This window comes from Sciurus vulgaris (genome assembly GCF_902686455.1).
Source record: "Sciurus vulgaris genome assembly, chromosome: 12".
NCBI classification, from domain to species: Eukaryota; Metazoa; Chordata; class Mammalia; order Rodentia; family Sciuridae; genus Sciurus; species Sciurus vulgaris.
In genome coordinates, this window is record NC_136473.1 from 90,086,965 (window position 1) to 90,111,444 (window position 24,480).

Below are 24,480 nucleotides of genomic sequence, written 5' to 3' on the forward strand. Positions count from 1 at the left end.
TTTGGCCCAAGATAAGGGAACATTAAACATTAGAATATTTATGGTCTTCTTTAAGCATTAAAACTTATCATCCAGATTTACTAAGGAACTGTGATTCACATTAAGGTTTATGTTAATAGAAATCAGCAACAATGTTAATTGGATTCTAGAGCTCCTCTAATTCATCAGTTCTAAGATGATTTTGAATACATATTGCTTTCAGTGAGGAATTATAGAATGATAGTGGTATTACATTTGTTAGGAATTGGAAGAGTGATCTTAATGGAGAACACAGGGAACAAGAAAGAGTGCCTTAGTTGAGAATATAGTTTTAACTTGTTGCTTCTTTAGGCTGCAGGTGTTGCTCAGTGGTGTAGCAGCTGCTTAGCATGCATGAGGTCCTGGGTTAGATCCCCAGCACTCAAAAAAAAAAAAAAAAAAAAAAAAAATTAGGGGTAGAGATTGTAGCATTTACCTAATCTGAGTCAGTTTCTGGATTTGATCTCCAGCATTGTAGACAAACACAAACACAAACAAAAAACCTGAAAGAGTAGTTCTACTTCTTAGTAGGTTGAGAGGATTAAAAGATTTAATATATGAACTGGGCGTGATGGCACAGGCCTGTAATCCCAACAGGTTGGGAGGCTGAGGCAGGAGGATTGAAAGTTCAAAGCCAGCCTCAGCATATTAGTGAGGCTCTAAGCAATTTAGTGTCTTCAATAAAAAATACAAAAAGGTGGGAGTTGAGGATGTGACTCAGTATTGAGCACTCCTAGGTTTAATCCTTGATACCTCCCCCCCCCCAAAAAAAAATTGATATATGTGAAGTGTCTAGAAAGCTTCATGGCTATAATTTGTTAAATGAACATTTTATAGCTAAAGTACAACACTGTACAAACTGTGATTGAGTGGACACTATATACCCTTTTGGGAGGATTTAAGTGAGAATAGAAACTAATATGAGTTGTTGCAGAATTTTTCTAAAAGCCCCATACATGAGTTGAAGTTTGTATAGGTAAGATAAGTAGGAATAAGTTTAGGAGAAAGTGAGTAAGAAGGAAGGATAAGTTCTATTGGCTTAATCAGCTGTGTGTTAGGTTAGGGTTTGTTCTCATAACCTTTACTGGATTGGTTTTCACTAATGTTTTAAGTTCATTTATTTTCTTTGTTTCCTAGAATTAACTCCAGAATTAGTCAATTCCTGGAAATAGACTAGAATAGAAATCAAACATTTTTATTATCTTTATGCTAAGACTATGAAATAAAAATTGGAAACTATGAATCTATATTCGGGGATCATTTTCACCAGTTAAAAACTTTTTAAAAAATATTGATAATATCTTTGTTTTTATGTTTTATAGGTAATTAACAATGCGTGTGCTACTCAAGCCATTGTAAGTGTGTTATTGAACTGTACCCATCAAGATGTCCATTTAGGAGAGACATTATCAGAGTTTAAAGAATTTTCACAAAGTTTTGATGCAGCTGTGAGTACAGTCTTCTTTCTAATCCTAAAATGATCTCTTTGTCATAGTTCTTATTTTAATAGACTGCTTCTAAAATTATTTTAGATGAAGGGTTTGGCGCTGAGCAATTCGGATGTGATTCGACAAGTACACAATAGTTTTGCCAGGTAATGAGTCTTTATGTTTAATCGATACAGTTTCTATTTTTGTTTCTTTGTCTCTCACTGTTTTTTTCTTAACTACAGACAGCAAATGTTTGAATTTGATGCAAAGACATCAGCCAAAGAAGAAGATGCTTTTCACTTTGTCAGTTATGTTCCTGTTAATGGAAGATTGTATGAATTAGATGGATTAAGAGAAGGACCAATTGATTTAGGTAATCTGGTTCTAATTCCTGGTATTTAACTTTTGACAAGGAGAAAAAGTTGAATATTCATCTTCATTTAAACTATAGCATTACTTAAATTTTAAAGGTGGAGATTACTGTAAGGTAGTATAATATGAATGTGTTAGCTTTTTATGGAATTAAATAGCATAGAGGAAGGACATGTTAACTATAGTAATTCAATTGAGACCTTTAATTATTTTGTAAGAGAAAATATTTTTTAACTCACAGTTCATATAATTTATTTTTTATTTTCCAGTTAACTTAAATTTACTCGGTGAATTTAAAAGGTTGTTATTGTCATTTGTATTGATTGGGGATAACAAGCATTTCTTGCACCATCTTGGAATATAATATTTTCATTTGGCCTGAGCATGGTGGCTCATGCTTGTAATCTCAACAATTTGTGAGGCTGAGGCAGGAGGATTGGAATTTTGATGCCAAGCAAGCAACTCAGTGAGACCCTGTCTCAGAATAAAAAATAAAATGGGTTTTGGATATAACTCTGTGATAGAGTGTCCATGGGTTCAATCTCTAGTAGAGTAATTTTTTTTTTTTTAATTTGGAGTTGGATCATACAGAATCACTTTAACTCATTGCTCAACAATCTCCTAAATATTTTTCTTCAAAGTTTGTATTTAGTGCATTATCGTGCTCTTCTTTGTACTAAAGGGCAAATTTGTCCTTATCCTACCCCATTTTTAACCTTGAGCAAAGATGATAAATGGTTATTAAGGTTGAGAGTATAATCTGTAGTTCTGAAATATTACTAAAACAGTGATCCAAAAAAGTCCCCCCTGACCCCAGGTCCTGGGAATTGAACCCAGGAACTTGTACATGTTAGGCTACCTCCCACCCACTCCTTGAAAGAATTTTAACTCCCTATTATGACCTTACTAAATTTTCTCTTTTCCTTTTTTAAATTTAGATTGAATGAAGTCCAGCAGAACTTGTTTTAGTTGAATCTGTTATTAAATGCTGTTCATAAAACTTTGTACTTTTATACTTAAAAATTCTTTAGGACTGAGTTACAGCTCTTGGCATGCATGAGGTCTTGGATTCAATCCCCAGCACTGAAAAAAAAAAAAAAAAATTTAATGTAGGTTCATTTGTTTGTATTTTTGACCATATTCTTGTATACAACCAGTAGTTTATTTATTATAAATTTACATGCTTCCTCTATATTTTAAAATGTTTATTTTTCTATGTCTTTTACATAAAATTTATAGAATGTTCTTTCAGTTCTGTAGTTACTTGTAGTTACTTGTTTTCCCTACTTGGGAAGGTTTTTTTGCTGATCTGGTCAACATTCTTTATTTGTTAGAATTATCAAATATAAGGGAAGTAAAAGATAAAGCAGCCAGTTTTACTGTACAGCTGGTGGCTATGCTATAATTTCTAGTGAAAAGAGGATTAAAACATTTGGGTAAAATTGGTCATACATTATGGATGAATTTCACTTTGTTTTATTTTGTAGTTGTGGTTGTGGGAGTCAGGTAAATAAGGATTGAATCCTTATTTTGCCCTAACATGTGGGTTAGTCTTTCTAATCCTTTAGTTTTATCCTCTGTAAAATGAGGGTAGTTATCCTTATCTCACAGGATTGTGAGTTTAAATGAGTTAATTCCTCAAATACTTGCTTAGTTTCTCCCATGTAACACAATAACATGACAGTGCAAATTATGGTATACTCTTTCTCCTAACCTTTAACCAAGACAATAAGAATTGAAGCTTAATACAGTAATGCTAAAATGAATTACTGTCCTGAATTTACTAAAAGTATTTATAGAAAGAAATATTTTAAATCAAACTTTTGAGGGAGTGTTAATATTGACTGCTCTTATTTTTGTTTTAATCGGTTTTAAAATTTTTTTCTAGGTGCATGCAATCAAGATGACTGGATCAGCGCAGTACGGCCAGTCATAGAAAAAAGAATACAAAAGTAAATGCTCAGCTAATTTCATTGGCATAAACATTCAGGATTTTAAGTTTTTTTTTTTTTTTTAACTTGATTTTTTTTTTTAAATAGAACATCTACTTTTAATTGGATTAATGCATTCAGGAAATCTATTTCTAAAAATTCCAGGTTTTACATGGATGTCATGTATGACATAACTTTAGAGAAGTTAAATGTGCTAATCTCAGTGCTGGGGTTGTAGCTCAGTGGTAGAGTGTTTGTCTAGCTTGTGTGGGGCACTGAGTTCGATCCTCTTTTATAGTTTTCCTCATTTAAATAATGTTAAATAAATAGAATGATACATTGTGTTATCTTTTTATATTAGCTTATTTTCACTCAACATACCTGGAGATTATTCTGGGTTGTTAAGTGTATCAGTAGTTCATTCTTAGTTGATGGGTAGTACTCTGTGGTGTAAATTATATCAGATTTTTGCCTGTTAACTCATTGGAAGACATCTGGATTATATATACTTTTTTGCTATTATGAATAGAACTGCAGTAAGCATTTTTGTACAGACTTTTGTATAAATGAGATAAATGCACAGGAGTGTCCATAAGTTTGTATGGTAAACGCATGTTAATAGTTTTTCCCAGAAACCACCAAACTCTTCTGCAGAGTGGTCATGCTATTTTTACATTCCTTTAAAATATGAGTGATCCAGGTTTTTTTCCATTCTTTTTAGTATTTGGTAGTGTCAAAATTTTTTGTTTTAACCATTCTCATATTTCATTGTGATTTTTGTTTACATTTTCCTGTTAACTGATGATGTTAAAAATCTTTTCATGCCCTTTACCCGTTTTCTAATTGCATCTTTTGGCTTTTGACTGTTGAGCCCTGGTATTTTTCTAAACACTTTAGATACCTGTTCTCGATCAGATATGTTGCCTGCAAATGTTCTCTTCTAGTCTGTAGCCCGTCCTTTCAACATCATTTCTAACAGAGCCAAGTCTTAATCCCAATGAAGTTCAACTTATCAGTATTTCTCGTTGTGAATTATATTTTTGTTCTTAAGGTTATAAGTGCTTTGCCTGGCCCTAGATCCTATTTTCTTTTCCTTAAAATGTTTACAGTTTATATTACATTAAATCTGTGATCTGGTTTAAGTAATTTTTGTGTAAGATTTGACAAGATTGTTTTCTTTTTGTTTGTTTTTGCTTATCATATTTAATTTCTCTGTCATTAGTTATTAGAAAAGACTATCCATTTTCTACTGAATTCCTCCTGAACCTTTAAAAACCACGTTGGGCATATTTGTATGATTCTGTTTCAGGGTTTATTATTCTTTTCATTCATCGGTTTTCCTTCTGCCAGTAGTATACAATTTTGATTATTGTTGCCATGTTTTGAAATCAGGCAGACTGATGCCTTCAGATTCATTCCTTTCTTCAAAATTGTTTCAGCTATTCTGGTTTCTTTGGTTTCCAGTATAAATTTTTGTATACTTTTTCTCTCTAGCTACAAAATGTCTTAGAAATTATGAGAGGAATTGTATCACATATTTAGATCAATTTGAGAAGAATTGTTATCTGTAGTATTTTGAGTTTTCCAAGATAAACCCGGTCTCTACCTTTATTTAGGTGTCTTGATTTATTTATTTATTTTTTGTTTGTGTGTGTGTTTTTTTTCCCTCCTCTTATTTCTTTTATTAGCGTTTTATAATTTTTGGTATATAAATCCTGCACACATTTTTTTCTGATTTATACCCAAGCACTTCATATTCTTTTGAGTGATATTATAAATGATATTATATTTTAATTTTTCATTTCCATGTCATCATTACTAATACATGGAAATAAAAGTGATTTTTCACCCTTTGTCTTGTATCGTTTGTGCTAAAAACACCCAGATTTTATGGCATTTTCTACATAGATACTCATTTGGAAAATGGGACAACTTTGAATTTGTTTATTTCTCCTTTGAGCTTTATCATTTTTGCTTCATGCATTTTCCAGCTGAGTTGTCTGGTACATGCATGTTTATCATTACTGTTTCTTATTTTTAGATTAACCCTTTTTTTGGGAGGGGGTACCAGGGATTGAATTTAGGGACACTTGACCACTGAACCACAATCCCAGCCCTATTTTGTATTTCATTTAGAGACAGGGTCTCACCAAGTTGCTTAGTCCCTTACTTTTGCTGAGGCTGGCTTTGAACTTGAGATACTCCTGCCTCATCCTCCCGAGCTGCTGGAATTATAGGCATGCACCACCATACCTGACCAGATTAACTTTCTTATCAATACATAATGTCCCTTTTGCCCTTTCTGTCTCTAATAATTTTCTTTGCTGCAAAGTTTATCTCTTAATATAGTTACTCTTGCTTTCTTTGGATAACATATGTATGATATATTTTTTTCCTTTATTTTTAACAACATATCATTATATTTAAAGTGAGTTTTTTTGTAGGGATTTATTTGATGTATGGAGATCATTTACATCAAATGCAGAGGACTTAGAAGATCTGAAATTAAATGTACATTTAATATAATTGTATGTTATGGTTTAAATCTGCCATTTAATTTTTCTCTGTTTTTATTTCATTTCTTAATTTTCTTTTTTATGCCTTGCTGTAAGTTATTTAAATTCTTTTGAAATTCCATTTTTATTTATATTATTTTTAGCTTTAATGTATGTGTGTGTGTGTGTGTATGTGGGTGTTACTGAGTGTTGAAACCAGGGACGTTCTGCTATGAGCTACCTCCCCAACCCTTTTAATTATTTGTTTTGATATAAGATCTCACTAAGTTGCCCAGGCTGATCTCCAGCTTGTGAACCTCTGCTTTAGCCTCCCAAGTAACTGGGATTATAGTCATGCACCACCATGCTTGGCTTAGTGTATTACTTTTTTTTTTTTTTGGTGGTTTTCAAGCTTGTCACAGTCTATTGGTGTCAACATTTTACCTGTGTGAGTGTAATATAGAACCTTACCTTCCTTTACATACTTTTACTACTTCCGTTTATATAACACAAATAATTCTTCTGTATACATTTTAGGAAAACTTACCCCCCAACCCTTTGGTATTATGGATAGGACTCAGGGGCACCTGACCACTGAGCTACATCCCCAACCCTTTTTTAAAATTTTGAGACAGGGTCTCACTAAGTTGCATAGGGCCTTGCTAAATTGTTGAGGCTAGCCTCAGATTTGTGATGCTCCTGTCTCTGTTTCCTGAGCCACTAGGATTACAGGCATGCACCACCATGACTGGCTGAAACAGTATGACTTTCACTTTAACCCAAAACATAACTTAAAAAAGTTAAAGGTAAGGAAACATATTTAACCATATTTTTATTCTTTTTTTTTTTTTTTTGGTGGTGCTGGGTTTGGGCCTTGTGCTTGCAGGGCAAGCACTCTTACCAACTGAGCTATGTCCCCAGCCCTCATATTTTTATTCTTTACATTGTTCTTCCTGATGTTCCAGGATACCTTTCTTTATCATTTCTTTTCTGCTTAGAAAATTCTGTTAGCTCATTAAAGGGTAGGTTCTATATGAACAGATTTCTTATTTTTCTTAATCTGGAAATATTTTGATTTCTCTTTCATTCCTGAAGGATATTTTCACTAGATGTAGAATTCCAGATTGACAGTCTTTTCTTTTAGCACTTGAAAAGTTCTATGCCAATTCCTTTTGGCCACTGTGATTTTTTTAATTGTAAATCCATTGTCATTCTCCTATAGGCATGGTGTTTCTCTCATGCAGCTCTCAAGATAGTTTTCCTTCTCCTTAGCTTTTAGAAGTTTGACTACGTTATATTTTGGTGTGACGATCTTTATATTTACCTTGTTTGGGATTTGCTCAGCTTCTTAAATCTACAGGTTTATATCTAGTCAGATTTGGAAAGTTTTCAGTCATTATACATTGGAACACTTTTTAAACCTCACTCTCTTTGGTTTAGTCCCACAGGTTCCTGAGGCTCTATTAATTTTGTTCTCTTTTTATTTTCTTGGTTCAATTTGGGTAATTTCTGTTGTTCTGTATTTAAGTTCACTGATTCTTGCTGGGAGTCCCCTCCATTCTCCTGTTTACAAGCCCCTCCATTGAGGTTTATCTTTTTTTTTTTATTTTAGTAATTGTAAAATTTCCATTTGTCTCTGTTTTATATCGTGGTTTTTTGTTGAGACTTGTGTTTATAATTGTTCCTTGGGACTTTTTTTATAATGACTCTTAAAATCTTTGTTACATAAGTCTGCCATCTGCCATCTCATTATCAAATGGCTTATTTATTCAAATTGAGATTTTCATTGTTATAAATATGATGAAACAGAACCTGGACATTCTGAGTATTATATAATAAGACTGGAACTTATTTTTAAGTTTCATTTTGGCTGGCAATGGTGGCTCATGCCTGTCATCCCAGCAGATCAGAGGCTGAGATAGGAGGACCACAAATTGGAGGCCAGCCTCAGCAGCTTCGTGAGGTTTTATGCAATTTAGTGAGACCTAGTCTCAAAATAAAAGGGACTGATAATGTGGCTCATTGTTTAAGTGCCCCTCGGGTTCAATTCCTGGCAATAATAATAATTAGAAAAATAAATAAAAGTTCTATTTTTGCTATTTTTAATGAACACTGCTCTGGCAGGGTAAATTGGAGGTGCCATTTCATTACTGCCCGGAAGGACTGTAAGTCCAGGTTCCCTATGTAGCTTCTATTGAGGAGGAAAGAGGGTCCCTGTTTTCCTTGTTATTGCTGGGCAGGTCTGGGGGTTCTGGCCTGCAACAAGGCTTCCACAGATACCATTCTGGCTGGGAGAGGTCAGAGTGCCTTGTTACTGATCCTTGCATGGCTTCTATTGATATTGAAGTGGGACAGGGATGGTCTTCTTTGCCATCAGATGATAATGACAGTTTTGGTTTCTACTTAGTGTTCTCTAATAGTGCAAATGGGTGTTGTTATCACCTGGCAGGGATAAAATTCCCAACTTGCTACTCAGTCTTCATTCCGACACTAACTTGGGTACCTCATTGCAGCCTAGTGAGGTGGGAAGTCTAGGCTTTCTGCTTTACTTTTGCTGTTGTAGTTTGGAGTGGGGTCATTGATTTTTCTGTTGTGTTTGGCTACATTAGAACAGTTATTATCTGAAAGTTTTCTGTCTTGTCAGATTGACCCTGTTCTGATTGACTAGTGAGAGCAGATTTTTTTTTTAACAGCATACCATTTGCATATTCATATATTTACATAGAGTAATGATAATGATTTCATTCCGTTATTTTTTTCCTTCCCCCCACTCCTCCCACCTCTTTTCCCTCTGTACAGTCCCTTCTTCCTCCATTCTTGTCCCCCTCCCACCCCCCCATTAAGTGTCATCATCCGCTTATCAGCGAGATCATTCCTCTTTTGGATTTTTGAGATTGACTTATCTCACTTAGCATGATATTCTCCAATTTCATCCATTTGCCTGCAAATGCCATAATTTTATTATTCTTTATAGCTGAGTAATATTCCATTGTATATATATACCACAGTTTCTTTATCCATTCATCAATTGAAGGGCATCTAGGTTGGTTTCATAGTCTGGCTATTGTGAATTGAGCAGCTATGAACATTGATGTGGCTGTATCTCTGTAGTGTGCAGATTTTAAGTCCTTTGGGTATAGGCTGAGGAGTGGGATAGCTGGGTCAAAAGGTAGGTCCATTCCAAGTTTTCTAAGGAATCTCCACACTGCTTTCCAGAGTGGCTGCACTAATTTGCAACCCCACCAGCAATGTATAAGTGTACCTTTTTCCCCACATCCTCTCCAACACCTATTGTTGCTTGTATTCTTGATAATCGCCATTCTAATTGGGGTGAGATGGAATCTTAGTGTAGTTTTGATTTGCATTTCTCTTATTACTAAAGATGTTGAACATTTTTCATATATCTGTTGATTGCTTGTACATCTTCTTCTGTGAAGTGTCTGTTCATTTCCTTAGCCCATTTGTTGATAGGGTTATTTGAATTCTTGGAGTAGAGTTTTTTGAGTTCTTTATAGATTCTGGAAATTAGTGCTCTATCTGAAGTATGATTGGCAAAGATATTCTCCCACTCTGTAGGCTCTCTCTTGGCATTGCTGATAGTTTCCTTTGCTGAGAGAAAGCTATTTAGTTTGAATCTATCCCAGTTATTGATTCTTGCTTTTATTTCTTGTTCTATGGGAGTTCTGTTAAGGAAGTCTGATCCTAAGCCAACAAGGTGAAGATTTGGACCTACTTTTTCTTCTATAATCGGTAGGGTCTCTGGTCTGATTTCAAGGTCCTTGATCCATTGTGAGTTGATTTTTGTGCAGGGTGAGAGATAGGGGTTTAGTTTCATTCTGTTGCATATGGATTTCCAGTTTTCTCAGCACCATTTGTTGAAGAGGCTATCTTTTCTCCATTGCATATTTTTGGCACCTTTGTCTAGTATGAGAAAATTGTATTTATTTGGGTTTGTGTCTGTGTCCTCTATTCTGCACCATTGGTCTACCTGTCTATTTTGGTGCCAATACCATGCTCTTTTTGTTACTATTGCTTTGTAGTATAGTTGAAGTTCTGGTATTGCGATACCCCCTGTTTCATTCTTCTTGCTAAGGATTGCTTTAGCTATTCTGGGTTTCTTATTCTTCCAGATGAATTTCATGATTGCTTGCTCTATTTCTGTGAGGTATGTCATTGGGATTTTAATTGGAGTTGCATTGAATCTGTATAGCACTTTTGGTAGTATGGCCATTTTGACAATATTAATTCTTCCTATCCAAGAACATGGGAGATCTTTCCATCTTCTAAGGCCTTCCTTAATTTCTTTCTTCAGTGTTTTGTAGTTTTCATTGTAGAGATCTTTTACCTCTTTGGTTAGATTGATACCCAAGTATTTTATTTTATTTTTTTGAGGCTATTGCAAATGGAGTTGTTTTCCTCATTTCTCTTTCAGCTGTTTCATCGCTTGCATATAAAAATGCTGTAGATTTATGCATGTTGATTTTATAGCCTGCTATTTTGCTGAATTCATTGATGAGGTCTAGAAGTTTTTTCTGGAGGAGGTTTTTGGATCTTCTAAATATAGAACCATGTTATCCGCAAATAGTATTCCAGGAAATAGAAAAGGAGGGTACCCTACCAAACTCATTCTATGAAGCTAATATCACCCTCCTACCCAAACCAGGTAAAGACACATCAAGGAAAGAAAATTTTAGACCAATATCCTTGATGACTATAGATGCAAAAATCCTTAACAAAATATTGGCAAACTGTATCCAAAAGCATATTAAGAAAATTGTGCACCACGATCAAGTGGGGTTCATTCCTGGAATGCAAGGATGGTTCAACATTCGTAAATCAATAAACGTAATCTGTCATATCAATAGACTTAAGGATAAGAATCATATGGTTATTTCAATTGATGCAGAAAAAGCATTTGACAATATGCAACACCCCTTCATGCTGAAAACACTAGAAAAAATAGGCATAGTAGGAACATAACTGAACATTGTAAAGGCTATTTATGCTAAGCCCATGGCCAACATCATTCTTAATGGAGAAAAACTGAAACCATTCCCTTTAAAAATGGGAAGAAGACAGGGATGCCCTCTTTCACCACTTCTATTCAACATTGTCCTCGAAACTCTAGCCAGAGCAATTAGGCAGACTAAAGAAATTAAAGAGATACGAATAGGAAAAGAGGAACTTAAGCTGTCACTATTTGCAGAGAGCAGATTTTTGTTGGACTTTTTTTTTTTCTCTTTTTTTTTTGGCTGTTGCTGATTTTTTCAGCTTCAACTCTGGGATTAATGAGGAAGAAAGAGAACTCAGGGAATTCATCTTCATGTTATTCTTGAGTTGTGAGTTCCCTTGCTTGTCTGCCTTCTCATTTGAACATTTTGTCTTTCTCTCTCTCTTTTTAATATATTTGTTCTGTATTTTTAGTTGTACTCAGTGGAAAGAATAGGAACATGCAAAATTCCACAAGTGGAAATTTTAAAACAGTTTTTCCTTATTTCATAGTTTATTAGGCTGTGTTCTGTCTCATGAATAGAACCATGAGAAACCCATGGAGGTGAACTAACACAAAATGGGCTTACCTTTTTTGTATATTTTTATCTTGATTAAGTGCCATGTACATGTTATAGATAATTTTTAAAATGTTAGTTTCTACTGTAAACAAGCTTATGCTGCAAGGGATTTCATTGATATCATAGTAGTAAAAATCAAAAAACATTCAGAAATTTTAGTACAAAATAAAATCATACATTATATTAATGCAATACATAAACATTTTGCATATTTATATGTAAGGTAGAAATAAAAATTTTAAATATATTAATTGAGACTAGAAACACTATTATTACCTAGGAAAAATTGTGTAGTAAAGAATAATTATCAAGATTCCAGTATAGCTGGGCACAGTGGCACATATCTCTAATCCCAGTGGCTTGGGAGGCTGAGGCAGGAGTTTGGGGAGTTCAAAGCCAGCCTCAGCAAAAGTGAGGCGCCAATCAACTCATTGAGACCCTGTCTCTAAATAAAATACAAAATAGGGCTGGAGTTGTGGCTCAATGGTCGAGTGCCCCGACAAAAAAAAAAAAAAAAAAAAAAAAATTCCAGTATAATTAATCTAATAAATGTGGATTCTTAATTTATTCTGTTTTTGAACATTTTTAAGTAAAAGAATTGTCATGATTTCTTAGAGTGTTAGGGAAAATGATGAAAATATATTACTTAAAATTTTTTATTTCAAATGTTTAAGTGTAGTTACCATTTAGAACATTTAAAAATATTTATGGGATGGGGATATAGCTCAGTTGGTAGAGTGCTTGCCTCGCATGCACAAGGCCCTGGGTTTAATCCCCAACGCCACAAAAACAAATAAATAAAATAAATAAAAATATTTGTGAGGAAAGTTAGCTAATTTTTTTTGCTATAGTTATTACTCTTTCATATACAAAAACTTTGAAAAATGCCAATTTGAATTATTAGTCAGTTGATAATTTAGCTACCCCAAAGGATAATGGTATTACTCACAGTGGATTAGCTTAATAGCAATGGTTTTATAATTCTTTATAACTCTTAAAATAACTCTTTTCTAGGTACAGTGAAGGTGAAATTCGATTTAACCTAATGGCCATTGTGTCTGACAGAAAAATGATATATGAACAGAAGATAGCAGAGTTACAAAGACAACTTGCAGAGGTTTGTGACCATGTTTTTAAGTGCAAAGTTCTAGCTTAGTGATTCTCTCAGGGGAAGTATGTTTCTTTTTTTTTTTTAAATATACTTTTAAGCCAGGTGTGGTGATGCACGCCTGTAACCCCAGTGGCCTGGGAGGCTGAGACAGGAGAATAGAGAATTCAAAGCCAGTCTCAGCAACTTAGTGAGGCCCTTAGCAACTCAGTGAGACCCTGTCTCAAGATAAAATACAAAAAAGGGCTGGGGATGTGGTTCAGTGTTTAAGTGCCCCTGAGTTCAATCCCCAGCGCCCCTCCAATGTATGTATGTAGGTAGGTAGGTGGATAGATAGATAGATAGATAGATAGATAGATAGATAGATAAATATGGATCTGTATACACACACATATATCTATACACACACACACACACACATTTAGTCAAGTCTGAGTAGAAATTAAGGAAATATAATCTGGATTCAGGCTACCTTGATTTAGTTCCTGGCTTTGTCAGATAGTGGATATCTCAGTTTTTCTTGTAGCATGAAGATAATAATATTTACTTTATGAGGTTGTCATGAGGATAAATGAGACAATATATGTAAACCACTTAAAACAATGACTTGACAAACGGAAGGGTTAAGTAAATGTTAGCCATGAACTGTTGTGACTGTTTACTATGATTTCATTATATAATAAAGCAAGTTAGAGTATATTTCTCAGATAGTTAATTGAGTACTTTTAGATTCACAGCTAATCTTTACTAGTCTTTGGTTATCTTTCTGTACTAAATATGATTAAAGAACAGAATTAATAGTAGACAAAGACTACTTTATAATCCCTTGATAAATAAAATATACTCTTAAGAGTATATTTTAAGGTAATTTATTTTATAGGTTAATAAAAGATAGCAATACAGTATATTAATAGTATAGATGGTTTTTAGGTGAAATGTATGTGTTCTTATAGAACTTAGAAATATGGAAGGTACTTTTTAGGGCTTTTATCCTTTACTATTGCCATTGTTAGACTGATATTTTGTCAGTATTTCTAAGGGTAGATATTTGAAAATAACTGTAATTGTTAATCACTTAAAAATATCTGGACTTAAGCCTCAATCATTAGGGTATGCTATTTCTTTTCTTTCTCCTAAGGAGGAACCTATGGACACAGATCAGGGTAGTAATATGTTAAGTGCTATTCAGTCAGAAGTTGCCAAAAATCAGATGCTTATTGAAGAAGAAGTACAAAAGTTAAAAAGATACAAGGTATGTTTCTAAAAATATTTTCCTTTAATGTTTTAATAAGAAGCAGTATATTTTGAGATGAAGGTGTGTTGAATGATTTCTTTCCCTCCCATCATTTACCAGTTTTCAGAGTAATGTGTTGATTCTCTGGCACCCTACAGAGATAAATAGGTGGTTTTTCTTTTTTAAAATTGTTGTTATGAACAGATTTAGTTCATTGCAGTTATTATTCTTATTGATGCTCAAATTATCCCATGTTTAGACTCGGGAGCCACTTCAGTCTCATAAGTCTTTTTGAATTAACATCTTTATGGTTTGATAGTTTGAGATTTTATTTATACACACACATACACATACTCAGAATAACAATACCAATAATGTTCATAACAATTGAAATATTTTTTTCATAAATTTGTTTTATTCCTTACGATATATCTCATTTTACTTATTTATTTTGGTGTGGTACTGGGAATTGAACCCAGGCAGGTGGTGTGGGTGGAAGGGCACTTTACCACAGAGCTGTACCCCAGTTCTTTCAGTTTTTTTTTGAATTTTGAGACAGCATCTCACTAAGTTGCTGAGGCTGGCCTCAAACTTGCAATCCTCCTGTCATGGCCACCCGAGTTGCTGGGATTATATGAGTGTGCCACTGTGTCGGCTAGGACATATCCTATTTTAGATGTACAATCAAATTGCTGTGTTTTAAATCAACTTAAATTTTTTTTCTCTTGATTTGCTTTCAAATTATTAGGGGATTTAAAAAAAGTTTTGATTTTATTTTGTTTACTTATAGTAAACATTTGTGTAATTCAGAGTCAAATATAATAGCAAGGTTTCTTTGGTACTGCGAGTTGCTCACTTTGCAATATGTTCAAAAAACATTTTTTCAGAGAGAGAAAAGAGTACTTGAATTTTGCCTGACTTTGGATATTGAACTTAGGTTATTTGTCATGTGTTACAGTAGTAAAAGGATACTTTTTCATTTGAAGCTCAGTTGAAGGAAAGGATTATTGTTTTAGTTGCTCACCACAGTGTCATCATAGTGCTTCGAATCATACCTAACAGCCAACAAATGACTTTTAAATAAAATAAATGGACCTTGAAGTAGTAGTATTTATTCTGGTGGAAGTGGTTGGAATATCTTAGTCACTTACAAAGCATATGGTCATTGACTTTGGGGGCCATTTGCATGAGTGCTGATACAAATTAAAACCCCAGTTAACCTCATCACATGTCACCCCATGAATGTTAACAATGGAAGGAATACCTTGCCTGTAGTATACTGTCTCTTCTGGACTGAAAAACTGGGGAAGAAAATTTACTTTGTGTACATCAAAAAAACTTAAAGCCAGTGTGCAGAGTTTCATTGTTGACTTCAGCAGATGAAGTGAGCTGATAGTGTTAATTCAGACTTAAGAAATTATCTGAATCTTTATGTAGATTTACAGTCTACATGCTATATAAACTATATCAGATAACTTTTACAGTACCACATGTGTACATAGGCACCCTCCCAACCCCTTCTATATCCATTTGAATTTTCTAAACTGGCATTGTAACATTACAACAATGTTTTGTTGCACCAATTTTATAAACTTTTACAGTGCAATACTTGTTATTTTTCTGAGGCAAACCAAAGGTATATTTCTCAAGGTTCTTGCTGCTTTCCTTAGCAGCATTTGATGGCAGATCTTTTATATACATTAGTAATAGATAAAAATAAGCCAGATTGCAAATTCTTTTTAAAATCTTAAACCATGTACCAAGTTTTTGGTTGAAATTGTGTAGGATAAGTTAAACTTAAATTGCATTCTATTAACCAATGTGAGTGTATTTCTGTAAGCATAGTTATGTTGAAATAAAGTTTTAAAAAGCAAAAAAACAAAAAATGTGGTTGGAATAGGTAGGTTCTGGAGTATTCTGGGCAGAAAAAATTCACGGGGATAGAAAAGTAAGAGAAGATAGCTTTAAATGTCACTTTCCATTTCATATAATATTTAAAAAATCCAAACTATCCATTATTTATATTATTATGCAGGATTGTCATGTAAGTAACTCATTTTTAGTATCTACCAAATATAAAATAACAGATTAAGTGTTCAGAATCTTTGCTACATTGTTTAAAAAAAAAAGGTAAAATGATTCTCATACTGACATAAAATGAACACATTAAAATTTAATTAACTTCAAGAACATATAAGATATCACAGCCAATTAAAAAGAATTGTTAAATTAGCACAAGTTTATGTGGAGTAAAAGAATATTGAAATGAATTTGCAAAAGATACAAGTTTTTTTCCCTATGAAGAGCTATCTATTGAACCTCTACTAGACAGAAGTTATAATATTAATGTTAGTAGAAGGCTAGAATCATATAACATAGATGATGCATAATTTCCCCCTGAAGCAGTTTTCCCCTATATTCTACCCCCTTTTAATAAAATATAATCTAAAGGAAAGATTGTTCTTGATCACAAAATAAAGCTGGTCTCATTACACTTCCATGATTATTTACATAGATGTAGTATTAAGAATGTTAATTTATTATGTAGACCTCTTAAGTTTACTTTTATAAGTTGCTTTTTTTTTTTTTTTTTTTTTGGAATTGAACCCAGGGGTGCTTAATCCCTGAGCCACATCCCCAGCCCCTTTTTTATATTTCATTTAGAGACAGGGTCTCACTGAGTTGCTTAGGGCCTTGATAAGTTGGTAAGCCTGGCTTTGAACTTGAAATCATCCTGCCTCAGCCTCCCCAGCTGCTGGGATTATAGGTGTAGGCCATTGTTCCTAGCCATAAGTAGCATTTTCATGAATAATCTTAGATTGGGCTTTTAAAAGCCTCTTTTCGCTAATCTTACAATAAGAAGCCATGCCCAAGAAACTCTTGCCACCTGTTTTATTAGTATTTATTCTCAGTAGGAACACAATTTCATTATTTCTAATATTTTTATTTTAAGTATGGAGGATTTATTCCATTTGTTTTAAATTGGATGCAAAAAATGAAATGTCAGAAAACTAGTGGAAATGTAGCTAGAGTGATTTAATGTTCTGTTTTTCAGATTGAAAATATCAGAAGGAAGCATAATTATCTGCCTTTCATTATGGAATTATTAAAGACTTTAGCAGAACACCAGCAGTTAATACCTCTTGTAGAAAAGGTAAGCATTTTATTGTTGAATACTTAAATTAGGTTTATATATAAAGTATATTTTTTGGCATGAGTGGAGCTACAATTTCATAAACATTTTAGATTTATTTGTTTGCTTTTGCCTAGTGTTTTATATTCTATGAAAATTAGTTCAGCCTGATTAACTGAAAAATAAAAATAAAAAAATTGCCCCACTTCTTTTGCCTTCCAGAATTCTTTTTGTGTAGAACTCAGGTTGTGTTTCATTAAATGAAAATTTAAAATACTAACACTTTTTGAGCAAAACATTTTTAATCTAAATAATCAGAATAACAGATTTTTTCCTACTTAATTTAGCAAACTTTGAATTGATTTCATAAAATTTTAAAACTAGAGTGGACATTGATGGGGGGAAAACAAAAAGTTTGGACTAAGAAATAGATTTTGTTATTTCTAATATAGTATCCTTTCCACTGAGGAATAACTAACACAAGTGAGTTAAAAAATTCTGATTTCAAAGTTTTTTTTTCCTTCAATATAAGAAGATGCTTAATAAAATATTTGCAGAGTAAATGAAATGCAGTTGAATTGTTTCTAAGTTTATACTGTAAATCAGCATTTCTGAAAGTGATCATCGATGGATACTCTTTAAAATACATGTTACCTGGCCCCTCCCCAGATATTCTGATAAAGGGGAAGGATTCTTTAATAAGTTCCCCAAGTGATTCTAATGCAACTGATCTGTGTACCACATTTTGAGAAACACTGAGAAGATACTACTAGGCAAATAAAATTTTGGACCATTAATATAAAGACCAGATTACATGGTAGGTATATTTTTCTTTTAATTTTAACGTTTACAAAGTGAAGATATATTTCATCCCAGGTGTTTTATAAATTTAAAATAATGTGAGATTTGCTTTAATAAGATTTTCATATTTACCTTAATACCTGAAACATAACTCAACTTTTAGCATTAAATGCAAAAGCTATTTGGAGAAAACTGCTAAATCTCAACTTTTTTTTTTTTTTTTTTTTTTTTAATTCATATATGTCAGAGTATTCCAAGATGGGAAACTGATTTTTAAAGTTTAAAGTTACTCAAAATTGTTCTCAAAATTGTTTATAGAATAGAATAGGCAGAATATTCTTGTGTGAAACACCATGAAATATTTCTGTTAAGAATATTATATGAAAATAATGTAATGTGCTAAATCATATGATACGTCAGATTTTAATTTTATGTAAATTTTATTAGGGACCTGTAGATAAATTTTAAGTGTATCAATTTTGCCTTAAAGTGGGTCTTTGAGTATAATTTTTATGTGAAAATTAGAAAAAGTTGTGTTTGATTTTGTTATGACAGTATATTCCCAGAATTTTTTGAAAGCATGAAGATTTTCAGCTTTGCCTAGAACCATAATTCCTTAGTTCACATTATTTTGGACACAAGGTGGCAGTATATGAATACCTAATATTACCATGACATCAACTCATATTTCCTGATTGCTTTTTTTTTTAAAGGAAGGTCGTGTATTGACCTTATAGTTTGCCTGTTAATTGAAACTATTCTCAAATAATATTGAATAAGCAATATTGAGATACATACAAATATGTTTTCCTCCTATGTTTTGAAGAAATTTCAGACTCATGATTTGGAATTCTTGAAATGTTTTAAATTATTCATTAAACAATAATCTAGACACAACTATCTATATCAGACACTCTGTTAAGGTTTAGGAATATAAACATAATTATGAGCATTCCTGTCTCAGCCAATTTGTGATATAGTTTATGAAACTAATGAATAAACAATTATAGTATTGAATAGTATTATTCCATTTAGGGCCAGAATAAAGTCATACTGAAGGGCAAGCATAGAATAACTCCTAAATAACTTTATAGCCACTCAAAATTTCCCATTCACAAAAACTCAAACCTGTGGTTGGAATTAACTACTTAATCTATACCATTATATCAGCTTCCTTTGCACAAATATATTTTTGTTCATGTTTTGAAAAAATTATTATACTACAGTGAAATACTGCATTACTGCATTACTTTTATACTGCATTACTTTTAGCTAGTAATGCAGATGTCAAAAAAACAAAACAGGTTCAGAACCAAGAAGAATAGATTACTGTTAAATTTAATAATTAATACAATAAAAAACTTTTATAGTGTTACTTATTACTTAGTATTAATATTTTCAAGTAAAATTACCTGTAGAATTCAGAAATAGATTATTAAATGGAATGGTCCAAGACTAGATTTTTTATAACTGAGGCATCTCCCCTCAGCCTGTGATGGCATAAAAGCATTTGAGCTAAAATCTTGTTATTTTTCCTAGATAGTGAGCAAAAGTTGAATATTTTGATTCTCTCTTGGTTGTATGACTAGGAAATTCTGAATTATTGTCTACCCATGTTTATAACAATTACCAGTAACCTACCATATTGTAAAATCATGGATATAGTTGCTGTGGGAATCCAAAGCAATTTTGAAATTTAAAAAAAAAATTTAAGAATGTATGATTCAGTTGGTAATAAGTACCCTTTAGAATTTCTATCCCTTGGTTTTTTTTTCTATCCCTTGATTAAAATAAAGTACAAGCATAGTTATTCACATTGTTATTTACTTTAATATCTATGATTACAGAATTATCTGACTCAGATCAATAATATTTACTATTTCCTTGTCACACTGTGTAAAAGGAAAGTATTTTTATGTATTTCTTCCATACTGTTTAGAACTAGGATAGTATATTTTAGCAAGGGCAGAGCAAAATACAGACTGAGTTTATTCTCAGCTGTAGTCTTTTTGTATGAGTATGGTACTTTTAGCTGGTGCTTTTAAGCAAGTTATTCACTTTTTTGTAGCTTTTATTTCTCATCTATAAGTTGGGGATCATATCTATTGCATATTCTTGAGAGGATTAAATGAGACCCTGTCTGTGAAGTATGCAATAAGCACTCAATTAAATGGTAGTCAATAATGGTAATTATTTTTAACTTATTCTTATGTATCCCTTAATTTTATCTGAATTATATAATTAATGTATGGACATCTGCATTACATTTGTTTGCTTATTTGATTATGTTGTAAAGTTTATATGATAAGTTAATAAATTTATTAATTCTAAACATTCTGTAAGTATATTCAGAGATCAATAGAAAGAAGCAATCCCCAGTACCACAAAAAAAAAATGAGGAATGTTTGGGCTGGGGAGATAGCTCAGCTGGTAGAGTGCTTGCCTCGCAAGCACTAAGGCTCTGAGTTCGATCCCCAGTACCACAAAAAAAAAAAAAAAAAAAAAAAAAAAAAAGAAAAAAGAATAGAAAGAAGCACATATTTTTATTTCAAATTACACCAAAATCAAATTGTATTTTTATTATTTGAAAATAGAAAACTGTGTGATATGAGATATATATATATATATGTATGATTATGCTTGTTAATGAAAAATGTTTATGTTGACTACTAATTTTTTTTTATTTTTATATGACTATATGCCTTATATGCTCTTAATATATTAATTCTCGGTCATAGCACTCAATTTTATCATACTTTTGTTAATAATGACTACCTAATATGTCATTAAAAATGTAATTGTTTTAATTAGCCTATTTTAAAATTAATATAGTAGGAAAGGTCTGATGTATTGGTTCCTTTCCAAAGACCAGCAAAATTGGCATCACCTGAGAGTTTGTTAGAAATGCATGACTTCAGGCATTTTACTAAATCAGTCTGCATTTTTATAGGGTCCCCAGGTCATTGAAAGGTATATTGAAAAGCACTGCTGTATAATATCTGTCTTTGACCTCTATTTTACTATATCTTAGCTGAGTGACTTTGGTCAAGTTTGATCACATCTGTGAGCACTGGCTTCTTCATCTGCTAAGGAATAAAATAGAATTGCGTTGAAGCTCTATAACTGTTGTGAAGATCAAATAGCATGTGAAAACGTTTTTGAGGTCATAGAAGTGAGGTTCATTGACACCAGATAGTATTCCTTTTAGTATGATTTATAGAGAAAAGAGATATGTAATCCTTTATTGACCTTTTTTACTCACTTTTATGTTAAAGTTATTTTTTCAAAAATGCAGAAAGCAACATAGGGTTTTTTTAATGCTAAATTTGAGTAAGAAATGAACAAATGTGTATTGTTTTTAAATACTTATGACTGAGTTTGACTTTGTGGAATGGGTAACTTGTGTTTATTACAATTTAATAATACATTTCAACTTCAGATGAGAAAGAACTGGGAGCCAAACATGATCCATCCTTCCTTTCTTTTCTTTTTCTTTCTTTTTTTTTTTTTTTTGTGGTTCTAGGGATTGAACCCAGGATCTCGTGTATGCTAGGCAAGGACTACCACTGAGCTACATCACCAGCTCAGATCCTTCCTACTGAGAGCAAAGAATAACTATATAATTGTCCAGAACTAGTTTGTTGCAAGTCTCAAGTTATATAATGCTTTAGAAATATTTTTTGTTTGTTTGTAGATAAGGTCTTGTTGTGTTGCCTAAACTGGTCTCAAATTCCTTGTCTCAAACCATCCTCCTGAGGAACTTTGACTATAGGTTCACACCACTGGACCAGCTCTAGAAACCCTGTGAACAGTGCATTTTAATTCTTGTAGCTTGAGAATATCCTCTTAAGCACATTTTATTTTAGTATAGTCTAAAACAGACTTTGAAGATTTTGTAATATACTATTTTTAATTTTTAGGCAAAAGAAAAACAGAATGCAAAGAAAGCTCAGGAAACCAAATGAAGAGGATGCTTTGGGATGTGTACACATTTCTGCTTCTACACTTATTTTCATGGCACCATTAAGTATAAGGAACTTTGAACAACATCCTAATTGACTCAATGCACGTTTGGCAATAGTACCAGTCTGTCTTGTCTTTAATGCATGGATTAATAAACTTTTCCCCTACCTGCATCATGTGCATGCAGTGCATATTAAATAAAAGTAATACTGAGAGTGCTTGCCCAAATTCCGTTTTTTTGACATTGGATCTGAGAACTCTTATTGGTATTCTGGATTTATAACTACAGTAATGAACTTAGAAAATGCACAAATGATATTCTTTACCTGTAATTGTCCTAATTATTCTTCTGATTTTTTTTTAGCTTAAATTCTTTTGATTTTTAAATGTCATATCTTAATTATACTGGATCTTTTATTTCTTCTCATTTATGGAAAAAGTCAATATTTCTGTCTTTGATATGTGTTTTGAGGATCTTAAATTTTCCTCTTATACCACTTAATTTGATTTAAAAACTGAAAATTTCCTCTTATACCACTTATTTGATTTTAATGCAGATCATTTGAAAAGAGCAAAAGTACAGTTTTTTTTTTGCTGCCAGTAGAAAAGGTAATAAGCATTGCAATTTTATTTTAACAAACTTTCTTCAAGTGTTGGGGTTATTTTTTAAAACAGAATTACTATAGAAAGATCTGAATATTATGCCTCAAAACAAAATTTCAGGTTAAGAACAAATTCTTAAAGAGTTTTGGTGTTACTCTCAATTTGGCAACCCTTTCAAGTTGTTATGGTGTGTTTTGAAGTTTGACAATTCAGGTTATCTGCTTTAAAAAAAGATGGCAGTGGTGATAGAGGATCCTTCTGTGCCATTTTGAACAAAATTAGTGTAGCTCAGTTTCCAAGAGCCATGTAATGTACAATTTGCAGTGGATTTTTTGCAGGGGAAGGGGGAAGTTGTTTTGGTTTTTATTTTATAAAATACTACTGAACTGTATTCTTGCTTGTAATTTTCTTTTCCAAGGAAAACTCTAAAGGAAATTTTATAAAACTTCTTTTTATAAAGGAAATAACCCACTTTTTTCTTTACCAAGCACATTTTTGAAATTAATATGTGAATTTTTAACATTTTATTATTTATTGTAAAATAAATTTAACATAATTTATTTTATTAGGTGAAATGTGTACCTATCATCCAGCTTCAACACATGAATTTTTTATGATTGTTTTAAAGCTTACTAATTGTGGTATTATTAAATGACTTAGAACTAATGCAGGGAGACCTGTAGTAAAATTGAGTAGAAAAATTAATGAAATATTTTTCATATATAATTTCAGTTGAAGGTACTAAAAATATGTAGTTTTTCAGTTATTTGTGGGTAAATATATTTTGCTCTTGATATGGTAGTAATTATGGAGTGTTTCAAACCTGTGATACATTTTTAAAAAATGGTTTCCTAAGGGATGTTCTTAGGTTCATCTCAATCCATTCATTCATTTCAGTTTAATTTCTATATTTTCTTTAATTGTGGCTTAAATTATGTAAAGAGCATTGCCAGGATTATTGTAAAAAGTAGTATCAGTAATCAGATAAATCAGTGGAATAAAGGAGAGGACCTAAAAATATTCCTTTTTATCTGATCACTGGATTGTTAACAAAGGTGTCAAAGCAATCAAACAGGGAAGGAGAGCCTTCAACAAATGGAGGCAGGATAGTGGAGCTGAATATCACTCGGAAAAAAATGAATCACTAGTCCCCTACCTCACAAAAATGAATTTGAGTTGAATCATAGACATAAGGGTAATAGCTAAAAACTATAAGCCTTTTTTTCCAGAAAACATTGATGAATATCTTTGTGATTTGAGAGTAGCCAAAGATTTCTTGGGTTATAGAAAGCCTTAACCACAAAAGATCCAGAATTAGAGCTCATCAAAATTAAAAGACTGTCATTGAAAGACACCTTTAGTAAGAGTAGCTTGTATAGAATGGCATCTTTAAAATAACTTTATAAATTCAGGTAAATAGGTATAAGGATTTTTTTTTAAGATTTAATTTCTTATAAAAGTCCATGATAGGATTTTTCATAGTTTAAGAATGGTTTATCTGCTGCTTCTTTGATGATTGCAAATGCATTGTGACACTTCATGGTTTTTTTCTGCTTGTGAATAAAGACATACAACTTGTCCTTGTCTTGGTCCTATATATTGCTGATTTGAAACTAAGTCTTGAAGCTAATGAGTAGAGAAAATGAAGGAATAAAGAGCAATCCAGAAAAAGATAATTATTAGTTAAGTGGATTTTTTTTTGCGGGGGAGGAATATTTTTTAAAAAATCTTCTGCTCATTTCACTTTTGCCTTTTCTAAAATCTTATTTAATGATGGGTAAATGAAGGCACTTCTGTTCTGTTTTATGCTTTTTTACATAGC

The 24,480-nt window shown here is 32.3% G+C and overlaps 1 protein-coding gene across 5 annotated transcripts in view; it reads left to right on the forward strand.

The window, feature by feature from the left end:
* UCHL5 (ubiquitin C-terminal hydrolase L5) overlaps nucleotides 1–24,238 on the forward strand; it is a 43,877-nt gene extending 19,639 nt beyond the window's left edge. For 2 of the 5 annotated variants that reach the window (XM_079107082.1, XM_079107080.1), the window contains exons 4-11: nucleotides 1,341–1,466; nucleotides 1,551–1,612; nucleotides 1,691–1,821; nucleotides 3,709–3,772; nucleotides 12,831–12,933; nucleotides 14,063–14,176; nucleotides 17,214–17,312; nucleotides 22,013–24,238. In XM_079107082.1, the coding sequence (XP_078963208.1) occupies nucleotides 1,341–1,466; nucleotides 1,551–1,612; nucleotides 1,691–1,821; nucleotides 3,709–3,772; nucleotides 12,831–12,933; nucleotides 14,063–14,176; nucleotides 17,214–17,312; nucleotides 22,013–22,057 (744 nt within the window). In that variant the 3' untranslated portion in view covers nucleotides 22,058–24,238. The remainder of the gene's footprint in view (nucleotides 1–1,340; nucleotides 1,467–1,550; nucleotides 1,613–1,690; nucleotides 1,822–3,708; nucleotides 3,773–12,830; nucleotides 12,934–14,062; nucleotides 14,177–17,213; nucleotides 17,313–22,012) is intronic. The other 3 variants (XM_079107079.1, XM_079107081.1, XM_079107083.1) reach the window with 2 other exon arrangements.
* The last annotated feature ends 242 nt before the right edge of the window (nucleotides 24,239–24,480 follow it).